We start from the raw sequence: 11,931 nt of genomic DNA on the forward strand, positions 1-11,931 counted from the left end.
ATCTTGGTGATGCGTAGAAAATTTTGAATTTCTGCTACGTTCCCCAACAATTCATTTGTGTATCGACAATGAGTGACTTGTTGAAATTTATTTTGGCTTGCTTGAATTGGTGGATCATGATTCATTTTTGGTTGGTTTGAATTGTTGAACTGGTGAATTGATTATGTACTACTCCCTCCGTTCCGAAATAATTGTCGCTGGGGGCATCATTCCGACCAGGTGAAACAGTGTGAAAGTACAATACTACCCCCGATTTGAAATCGATCGAGAGGCGTCTTCCTTCGTCGCTCCTCCCCTCCGCCAGGCTTCTCCGCCGTCGCTGCTCCTTTTCGCCAGGCTCCTCCGTCGTCCGCATCTCCGGCGTCCTTCCATGCCGCGGTCCGCAGCTCCCTCGCCGGCCGGCCGCCCTTCCCCACCGTGGTCCGCAACTCCCTCATCGGCCGCCCTTCCCCGCCGCGGTCCGCAGCTCCCTCGCCGGCCGCCCTTCCCGCCGGCTGCCTGCTCCGCCACAGCTTCGGATCCTTCGCCAGCCGCCTCCCCCCACTCCAATCAAGAGCTCGAGGTCAGCCGCTGCGCTGTCCACTTCTGCTGCTCCTCTCGTCTCTGCTCCTCTCCACTCCAATCAAGAGAATCTGCAATTGATCCAAAAAATAGGTCAATTGATGTCAATTTGATTAACTAAATCATCGAAAAACCAGAATGATAAGTCCATATGCTACTGTTGATCCCAAGACCGGAATGACAAGTTCAGGTGTTCCTCAATTGAGGAATTTGATTAACTAAGTCATCCAAAAACCAGAATGATAAGGCCCCATGCTACTGTTGATCCCAATTTTGATGCATATCAATTGTTGTTTGAGTTCTCAAAATGAAGAGGAGTACTCCTCAATTTTGATATGAAATCACCATGATAGGTCCTTAAGCCCTCCTGTCAAACAAAATAATGTACTGATCTTGAAATACTCCTGTCAAACAAAATAATGTACTCCTCTGACAGGAAGATCCTTAAGCCCTCTCTGACAGGAAGATCTTTCATTGGCACAAAAGGGGTACCACGAAAACAAAATAAACATTTGAGCATTTCACCCTTCACAGCATAGATGGAAGTTGGATCTTTCATTGGCACAAAAGGGGTACCACGAAAACAAAATAAACATGTGAGCATTTCACCCTTCACGGCATAGATGGAAGCTGGATCTTTCATTGGCACAAAAGGGGTACCACGAAAACAAAATAAACATTTGAGCATTTCACCCTTCACGGCTAAAAGTATGTTACCTCTGATCTTTCAAAGTCTCTGGATAGCCAAAACCCAAATCCCCTGCCTTAAGGAGAGTGCGGTCAGACTTCACTTTGGGCACGCCATCTGTATTACGCGTATGTCAGAAAAATATTGAATAAACAAGCATGTGAGATAACTTTGGCTCAGAGATGTGAGATACTGGAAAATGAGCAGGGACTTACTGGAAAATGACAGAGTGAGTAAGCACTAGGGACTTAGACTGATAGACTAGTAGACGAAACAATGATGGAAGCTCACAAACTAAGACACAAAGTGAAGAACTTAGGTGAGGAAGGATCACAATTGAAAAACTAAAAAGAAACCAAGAACTGAATCACTAGCTATGCAGACTTGACAAAATTTAGTGTGACTGAACAATGATGCAAGCTCACATACTAAGAAAATACTAGCACGGTACTGATTAAAGAGAACGAGCTAAGGTCTGATTATTAGGTAATGAAAACTAAAATACTAATGACTGAAACAAAATTATACTCCTACACTAAAAACACTAATGATTATTAGGAGTAGAAAGGTACTGAAAACTGAAGACTGGACTACAGAAACACTGAAAACAAAAATTCTAAAGACACAGAAAACTGAAGAACTAGAGATAGAGAGAAAAGAGGGCTGAATAAACAAATGTTTATTTTCTTTTCGTGGTACCCCTTTTGTGCCAATGAAAGATCTTCCTGTCAAAGAGGGCTTAAGGGTCTTCATGCATTACACATATACTGTACTCCTCAAACAAAATAATGTAGATAATGTACTCGTGTCAAACAAAATAATGTACTGATCTTGAAGTACTGAACTGTTTCATATACTGATCTTGGAGTACTTAAAATTTTCATTTTAGTTTTAATTAACTTAAATGTAGTGAAGGAAGTACTCCTGCACTCACACATGCAGCAACCATCGAAAGAGAAACCCCAGGTTCAGTTTCATGTTCAGTTAAGCAGCTAGCGTCCCTGAGGTTGTCTCTCCTGCAGCATTACAAGAGAAGAGGGAGTATATGAATTACTTAAAATCTTAGTGTGTTATCCTGAGGTAAAAGCAAAGAAAAGAGCAACTGGCAAAGTGCACTATCTGCTTCTTACTGTACACATGAATACAAGGAGTACATGGGTCTCTAAGACTACTTCATGTCTGAACTTTAAGTTTCAACTGACAACAATTGGTTAATTCATTGTACTCATGCCTGTAGTTGTACTCTTGCAAACATTTTACTCCATGCTACTCTAGATCATGATTGTAGACAGTCTCTACTCTGCTCACCTCAATTGACAGTAAACAAACTAAATTTATATGTACTTATTCTTGTACTTCTACTTCTACTTCTACTTCTACTTCTACTTCATCTTACATATTCATATCTTCAGGAGAAAATGGATCTCCCAGACCTCAACTTCACTCCACACGCAGAAGATGTGGATGAAATGGATGAAGATGCAGAAAATGAAATGGAAGGACATGTAGGAGATGATATGGAAGGAGATGCCGGAGAGGGAATGGAAAGAGATGAAATTGTTCAAAATCCAGGTACAGTTACAGTTGATCATTCCATCATTTCATCACTTGATCATTCCATCACTTCATCACTTGATCATTTCATTTAATCATTTCTCTGTTGTATGTCTTGGTTCAGGTGTTGGGCAAGTTGCAAGGAAATATAAAACCCTCAATGACCAGCAAAAATTTGCTGCTTATGTAGCAATGCATACACTGTGTATGAGTAGAGGAGGCACTTTTTTGGGAACTGATAAGCAAGACATTGCAAAAAAAATTGGAGTGGGTGTTTGGAATATACAAAGAATTTGGAGGAAAGCAATGAAGCAAATTAGAGAAGGCCTAGAGGTGGATGTTTCTAATAAAAAAAAGGAAATTCTGGAAGAAAGCCTAAGGACATTAACCTAGAAAAAATCCTAACGATCCCATTAAACAAAAGGTCTACCATTAGGTCACTTGCCTGGCAACTGGGATGTAGCCCTACCACACTTCATAGAAAGTTCATGTTAAACTTGATAAGGAGGCATACAAACTATGTGAAGCCAGCTCTAAAGGACAAGAATAAGAAAGATAGGATGAAATTTTGTTTGTCGATGCTTGATGAGGCTACAACAGCAACTGCAAGGCCTAAGTTCAAGACTATGCATATGTTGTCCATATCGACGAAAAGTGGTTTAACATGACAAAGAAGAATAAAACATATTATCTGCTGGATGGGGAGGAAGAGCCTACGAGGCTTTATACATGGCAACTGTATTGGCAAGGTGATGTTCCTAATGGCCGTTGCTAGGCCAAGGTGGGACAGTGAAGGAAACGTGACCTTCTCTGGGAAAATCGGTATCTGGCCATTCGTGAAAGAAGTTCCTGCTCAAAGGCGAAGTGACAACAGGTCCAAAGGTACAATAGAGACAAAATCAATAAAGGTCGACAGAAAAGTGATGAGGGAGTTCCTGATAGAGAAGGTCTTGCCAGCGATACAAGCTATTTGGCCCGAAAGTGATGCTGGACAGACCATCTATATTCAGCAGGATAATGCTAAGCCCCATATCTTGCCAGATGACCCAGAATTTCTAGAAGCCGTCGCAAAAACTGGACTTGACATCAGAATAATACAACAACCTGCCAACAGTCCTGATTTGAATGTGCTTGACCTTGGGTTTTTCAACTCGCTGCAATCCTTGACAGATTGTCTGAGTCCTAAAACACTAGAAGACCTTATTAAGGGTGTTTTGGAGGAATTTGAAGGCTACGAGGTTTAGAAGCTCAACAGAATTTTCCTAACTCTGCAGACATGCATGATTGAGATCCTGAACCATGCAGGGGGCAATGGGTATAAAATACCCCATGTGAACAAACAAAGGCTTGAGGGTCTTGGGCAGTTACCTCCGAGACTATCATGCCCTCCAGAGGTGTATGCAAATGCCCTACACAACTTAGGGCTAATGGAGAGGGTTCAGTGATGAGGCCTGTGCTGCTTGATGATTGAGATGAGTCTGTGATGCCAGTGATGATGCTTGTGATGAGGCTGTGATGCCAGTGATGATGCTTGTGATGAGGTTGTGATGCCAGTGATGATGCTTGTGATGCTTTTGATGAGGCTGTGATGCCAGTGATGATGCTTGTGATGCTAGTGATGATGCTTGTGATGCTTGCGATGAGGCTGTGATGCCAGTGATGATGCTTGTGATGAGGCTGTGATGCCAGTGATGATACTTGTGATGCTTGTGATGAGGCTGTGATGCCAGTGATGATGCTTGTGATGAGCCTGTGATGCTAGTGATGATGCTTGCGATGAGGTTGTGATGATTTTCATGTCTGTAATAATCCATATTTTAGTACTCCATTTGTATGTTGGAGTATGTTGGAGTATGTCTAACTCCACTTGTATGTGTAACTCCATTTAATTTTGCACTTTTACTCCAAGTATTTTTACTCCATGTATTTTTTACTCCATACTCCATTTGTATGATCATTCTCTGCTAGGAGAGTAGTAGGAGAGGAGTATGTGTCATAATCCATAATCCTTTAGTTTTAATTAATTAAAGAAAAGCACTTATTGTTGTTGCTGCTGTTAAAGGAAAGGACTAGGAGAGGAATATGAGAGGAAAGGAGTGGAATAGAAGAGGAGAGGAGTGGAAAAGGACCTGTTGTTGTTGCTGCTGTTAAAAAAATCACTACTGCTACTCCTGAGAGCAATTCCTACACCAGTAGAGAAAGTTTACCCCTAGGAGTATACTGGAAAAGTTTACTCCAGCAGACAAAGAGAAGAGAAGAGAGAAAAGATTCAGTTATTTTTAAGAGTACCGATGCAAGCAGTAGAGTACACAAAACCTTCATTAAAGGAGTACTCCAATTCATCTTTAAAAAAGTTTATGCATGCATTAAAGGAACAGTTTCAGTTATTTTAATTAACTGGAAAGTTTCAGCTAATTTTTTTAAAGGAAAAGTTGAGTTAATTTTAATTAAAAGAAGAGAAGAGAAGAGAATAGCAGAGCAAGCAATGCTACTGCTCCAAGCTAATCTGACTGCAAATCAGAAATTACTGCAAGCAGCTCCATGAAAAGAAGTACTCCAAGCAGGCTACTCCAAGCAGTACTACACCAAGTAATGTCACTTCAAGTAGTAATGTCACCAACTAATCTCTACTGGTGTCACTTGAAGCAGTAATCTCTTCAGTTAACTATAGTTACAAATACTGCAAGCTACTGGTGTCACTAATCTCTTCAGTTAATTGTAGCTACAAATACTGCAAGCTACTGCCAATGACCAAGTACTAACACCAAGCTACACCAAGTACTGTACGAGTACCATTTAACTACTCCAATAAGAACTACTGGATCATTGAACTACTCCACAGTGCAGTAATATAAATTCAGTTAAATTTAATTAATGGAAAAGATTCACCTAGCAAGGTTTATTGACAGGAATAAACACTAGCAATATTGACATGGAGTAGTTTATTTGACAGGAGTAAACAGTAACAGTAGCACAAGATTGTTGTAAGAACTTGCACAGTAAGAGCAGAAATGACAGTAAGATAAGGTACTGAACTGTTTCAGTCGGGGCCTCAGGGGTGTGCCTCCTACAGCACTTAATCAATAGGACAAATGCATCGAACCAAAGAGGAAGTTCTCTTCCAAACAGAATCATTGGTGCTAACACTAATACTCCATAGGAGTATAATCTGGAAAACACACATAAAGCTAAATGACAAAAACACCACAATCTTGAGTTTACGCTAGATCTATGTGCATGGATTTATATGAATAAATATAAAATTTTAAATAAGAGAGGTGTGGCTTCCCGACAATTGGGGCACCTTGTTTCTAAAACTATCCACAGTGAAAATAACATAAGTGGTAACATCACACTTATCTAAACAAAATAGATGATGTGGCATGTAATTAATAAAAAAAAGAGGCATGTGGTAACATAGCTAGTTACTGTAACATCACACATATTAAGAAAGATGAGTCTAGAACGTAATAAATGAAGTGATGCATGGCACAACACATATGTTACTACCCACTGTGGAGGTAGTAATGTAGACTAGTAACACCTCACTGTGACTAGTCTAAGTGGGCGCACTCGAACGCTGTTCGTGGAATACAGGAGGACAGATTTGACCGGTCCGACTGGACTGTTGTTCGTTATTTGCGAAGGAACCAACGTTTTACACAGTACGCAGAACGTCATGTAGACCAAGTTCATTGTAGGGTTCCAAAAATTGTTTCCACGATTATTGTGAATGTAGCATCCCGCGTGTATGGTTGTGCACAGTACGCCTGTACACTGATAATGGCAGCTTTGAAGAGCAACGTCCACACCGCATCCCTATCGCAATTACTCCTCTGTTTCTCAAATAAAAATGATCCATTACCTGCCAAGAAAATATACACATCCACCGGTCCATGCAATGCATGCATCCAAGTCCACATCTCAATCGTCGCATACACCAAAACCGAGCACACCTACCGGCGGCGCGTCACGTCTCGGCCGTTCACCTCGCCACCGGCGCCGGCTCTACCTCCGGCCGGTAGACGCACGTCCGAGGCGGAGCCGACGGCGTCGACGGCCCTCTTGGACATACAGCCCATCAGCAAGCCGCTGCCGTTGCCTCGTCTCCTCCGGTTGATCTTTCCTCCTGCCGCCGTGTGTCGCGTCGTCTCTCCGTCGCCGTCGTTGAAGTAATAGTGGCATCCCGAGGCCGCGCTGGAGAAGTTGCCGGACGCGGCGCCTTCCGCGGTGACCACGCTCCACACCACGCTCGCCTCGCTCGGCGGGCACACGCTCTCGAGATCGCCGGAGTCGCGCCTCCTGCTTGGTGTCTCGGGGCTTCCTCTGGCACCGCCGCCTGCACTTGCAGTTGCGGCACCACCCCACGCCGTGCTTCCCGCGACGATTGTAATGGCAGAGCCTTGGCCTGCCTGGTGAAACATGTCCAACGATTCCCGCCGGAGCCGGTCGTTGTACTTGTACGACGCGTTGGCTGCCGGATCCAGCATCCTCATGGACAATTCGCCGGAGTTTGCAGCTCGTCTGTGCGTAGCTTCCGCGACCAGCAGGGTAAGTGGTGCGTCGCCGTCGTCGGCCCTCTTGCCAGACATCACCCTCGCCGTGGTGCCGTCCTCCACGGCGGTCTGCTTGCTCGTCATTCTTGGCAGCGCCGCATCCGCTTCGGGACTGCGTTTCTGGCCACCGTGAACGGAGCCGGCCTCCAATTCATGGCGGCTCGGGTCGTCGGTGCTCATCGACTCCTCGCCGTCGCCCCAGGCGCAGGCACGCCCTGCCATGCCGAGAAGCCAACGCCGCAGGTGAGACGAGGACGGGCGTGCCTTTCTTCCGGTCTCATCACTCTCTGTCCTGGAATCCGGTTCCGGCTTGCTCTCAACGGGCGAGGGGGGTGCGATAGCCGGACGGTTAGGCAGAAGCGCAGAGCGGCTGTTCCAGCTGGCCTCCGACGAGCTGGTGGCAGCCGTCGGCGTCGGGGCAGACCCGTCGTGCTGCCATGTCTTGAACGCGGACGAGAACGACGACGAAGAGCGGTCGCACCACAAAGCCTCCTCGGCGGCGAGGGCGCCGTTGAAGTAGCGCTCGGCGGTGAAGACACCGAGCTCCTCCTCGCCCAGCTCGGACTCGTCGTCGGCGTGCCAGCCACTAATCCGCGACGCCGGCGGCGGTGCTGCTCTGCGTCCGTCCATGCTCTGCTCGGCCCAGCTTCTCACGCCACAAATTTTCCTGTGACGAGTGTGTGTGTGGTGACCGGTGAGTGGAGCGAGCCTACACGGACCACGGAGGATATGCGCGCTTTGCTAAGGCTCCATCTCCATCGGGGTACACCAAGCCGGCCCTAAATGTTGGGACCGTGATGTCCGGACATTTTGTGCATTGTGCCGTGAACGTCCATAAATGCTTCTGCACGTCCGAATTCTTGCAAACGGACACCGAATTAGAGATTTATGGGCGTCCGAACCTCCGCCACGTAGCCACGTAGGACTCTCACACCTTCGGCTCACCCAAAATTCCACTTGGAGCCACGTTTTTCTTGGCCCCCCACGTGTTCTGTATCCGCTCCCTCCGAGATCGATGTACCATCCTCCCAAAATTCCATCTATTTTATTTGAAAACTTAATGAATATTTATATTTGAACTATTGTTGCATTTGAATTTTTGCACTATTTGAAGAATTATTTATGCTATATATGGGTGTGGCAGACATAGGAAAAAAATATTGGCAAACGGAGCCAGATGTTTGGTGCACGGTGTTGGGTGGCCAGCTCATGTATCCGAATCCGCGGATGCGTCCACAAACGTTTAGTGTGTCCTCGCTGTTGGAGATGCCCTGAGCCAGGAATCTTCAAGTTATTCACACGTAGCTTTCCCATCATCACAATAAAGACTAAGGAGATTATTCTATGGGTGAAATTAATAGTGTGTTTGGTTTGGGGACCAAGAAATGTAATGTGATGGTTTCATTTCAAAGGAACTGATCGGTTCTATTTCTGTGTTTGGTAGAGGTAGAAGCGAATGGGTCGATTCTGTTCCTGTGTTTGGAGAGATATAGTGAGAAGAATATGTTGAGCTGACTGGACATGCTGGTCCATTTTAGAGAAGTATTGCTAGATTTAAGCTATATGGACATGTTCTTTCCATTGTAAACCAAGCTTGGTGCAAATAAGCTTATTGATTCCGAGAGAAGAAAATTTAATATGATGAAGCATGAACCTTGCATTGTTAAGGGATGGTGGTGAAGGCCAAACCCTTGTAGGAATCCCGCATGGTGGATGTAGCATGCACCGATGGGCTCCTCTCCTTTCCGCGTGGCTCGATGGAGGAAGGGGAGAGAAGGGGAGAAGGCCAATTGGATCTAGAGGAAGAAGAGGGGATGGACTAGGGGGTTGTTGGATCACGGGAGAGGCTGGCGTCGATATCGAGGAAGGGTCGAAGTGGTGGAAGGCTACCAGGGCTGGAGGGGGCGAGCGAAGTGAGAGGAGAGGACTTGTGCAAAAAATATACTGAAGCATTCTGTTGGCCAATACGAGAATGCTCTTGTAATAGAGTTGAGAAAGGGAATATTGCTATTTTCAATTCTTCAACTCAACCATACCTTGTATGACACACTTTGACATGCAACCAGACTTCGAGTTTCTCCGAGGTGGCCCCGCAGGCGGCTCGGTTCGGACCAACACTTAGAGAAGCACTGGCCCGGGGGGGGCTAAATAAAGATGACCCTCGGGAGCGCGACTCCCTAGGGAAAAGAAATAGGTGGTAGGCAAATGGTAAGACCAAGGTTGGGCCTTGCTGGAGGAGTTTTATTCAAAGCGAACTGTCAAGGGGGTCCCATAAATCACCCAACCGCGTAAGGGACGCAAAATCAAGGAACATAACACCGGTATGACGGAAACTAGGGCGGCAAGAGTGGAACAAAACACCAGGCATAAGGCCGAGCCTTCCACCCTTTACCAAGTATATAGATGCATTAATAAAATAAGAGATATTGTGATATCCCAACATAAACATAATCCAACATGGAGCAATCTTCATCTTCACCTGCAACTAGCAACGCTATAAGAGGGGCTGAGCAAAGCGGTAACATAGCCAAACAACGGTTTGCTAGGAAGGGTGACAAAGGTTAGAGGTTCATGGCAATTTGGGAGGCTGGAGGAGCAAGTGATAGGTAGCGCAGCATAGCGATAGAACGAAGCAACTAGCATAGCAATGATAGTAATGAGATCCAAGGTGACGGTCATCTTGCCTGAAATCCCGCTAGGAAGAAGAACGAGTCCATGAAGAAGATGAAGCCACGAAGACGAACGAATCCTCACGATCGCAACGAACACGGGAACTATCGAGAAGAAGCACACAACAAGGTAAACACACCACACATAACAAGGCATGATGCTCAACCAAGTATGATGCATGACAAGGCTACATGAAGCTACTCATGGCAAGAGATGATGCATACAAGAGCAACACATCAAAGCAAGTTTAAATGAGGCCGGAAACAACATATAACAAATCCGGTAAGTCCTCATATGCAAATTTCGAAATTGGTCCAGATCTGAATAAACCTTATGTTCAAGTTGTTAAACAGCAAGTTAAGATGCACCAAAACAATCTACACGAAATTCTAGTCAAGTTACATATAAAGTTCATTAGATTCGGAGCTACGACCTAGAAGTTATGAGCAAAACAAGTTAAACATGGCATTGATGCAAAATGCATACAAACATCAAGCAAACACCTCGAAACAAGGATGCAACATGATAATATGAAACTACATGCAAAACTAAGCAAGTTTCATATAGAGCATGCTCAAAACGGAGCAACGGTGCAACACATACACTCCAAACAAGATATAGCAACAATCTGTCCAAAACAGCAACTAGGCATCTAGCAAGCATCAAAACAATATGCTACAGCAACTCAACATGAAAATAAAAGGCATGGACATGATGTACAGGTAAAGCATGACAAAACATGAACACTGAGCTATCTCCAGAAATCACTAGAACATGCTCAAAAGGACATGGCAAGATTGCAAATAATAACAGTTTCACAGACTTGCCAGAAATTACTGGACATGACAGAAATAATATCAGGTTGCAAAGTTTAGAGCTACCAAATAACATGCTACATGAACAGATCATAGCAAACAAAGGCATGGCAAGAATCTACTAATTGCATAGAACAAAAGTCCCTTACTGAACATGAGCCTAAAAGGCAGAGACGATATGATGACACCCATGTAAACATAGCAAGTTACATAAACAGATTCAGACTTCGAAGAAAAACAGAGCATGGCAGGAATAACGATAAGTAGGCATGTTGGTGAGCTTGAACCACTCACCACAAAGCATTACATGGCATGGCAAGGTAACCAGCAGTAAGAAGGCATAATTATGAAGCTAAGCATGGCAATAGCATAGTCATAGGGTGCATGGATCACTAGTCACAACCATGGCAAAATTGATTAACATGTAAACAATCTGCCAGGAACATTTTATAGCAAAATTAGAGCAAGATTACAACAATCTACAGCAGGCTATAAATGCAAACAAGGGCATGGATGGATAGAACATAATATGTGCAACAAAACATCCTTAGTGAACATCTCCAGATTATGCATAGAATGACTTGTAGCAGTAGGTTTACATGGCAACAAAATATAACAGACTCAGACTTCGCAGAAATTACTAAGTCACAGAAATCAGCAACATCATGGAGGCTACTTTGCATGCTTGTGCTAGTCACCACAGAGATCCTAAAAATACAAGACTAGCACCTCTGTAAAGATGGCATGATTTAGTTCAAAACACATGTAGAGCTCATGCTCATAAGATGCACCCACAAAATGCAATGAAAAAGACAAATCACCAAGTTTTGATAGCAAACAGCAGTTAACATCATATAACACTCTTGCAACGATGATTAGGGCATCAAGATGATCTCAAGCGAGCATGACACAATGGAATAAAATGAAGAGTATCTCATGACGAACATGTAGATATATTACACGCGCAAAACGGAGCAGTACACCTGGAGATATGATGCAATGAACATGGCAACAAAATGTTGAAAATTTCGGGACTTGGAGAAAATTCGAGGGGGGGGGGAAGTCAACCTACGGATTACGATCTGGC

At 44.4% G+C, this 11,931-nt stretch overlaps 1 protein-coding gene across 1 annotated transcript; it reads right to left on the minus strand.

Moving 5' to 3' along the window:
• Window positions 1-6,642: 6,642 nt before the first annotated feature.
• On the minus strand, window positions 6,643-8,151 carry LOC123182378 (uncharacterized). The gene has a single exon (XM_044594921.1). The coding sequence runs from the start codon at window positions 7,987-7,989 to the stop codon at window positions 6,760-6,762; it is 1,230 nt and encodes a 409-aa protein (XP_044450856.1). The 5' UTR covers window positions 7,990-8,151; the 3' UTR covers window positions 6,643-6,759.
• Between the last annotated feature and the right edge of the window lie 3,780 nt (window positions 8,152-11,931).

This window comes from Triticum aestivum, chromosome 1D (genome assembly GCF_018294505.1).
Source record: "Triticum aestivum cultivar Chinese Spring chromosome 1D, IWGSC CS RefSeq v2.1, whole genome shotgun sequence".
NCBI lineage: Eukaryota > Viridiplantae > Streptophyta > Magnoliopsida > Poales > Poaceae > Triticum > Triticum aestivum.

Excerpts from the sequence above, each read along its gene's own strand:
- LOC123182378 (XM_044594921.1), bottom strand. The coding sequence starts at position 7,989 with ATGGACGGACGCAGAGCAGCACCGCCGCCGGCGTCGCGGATTAGTGGC.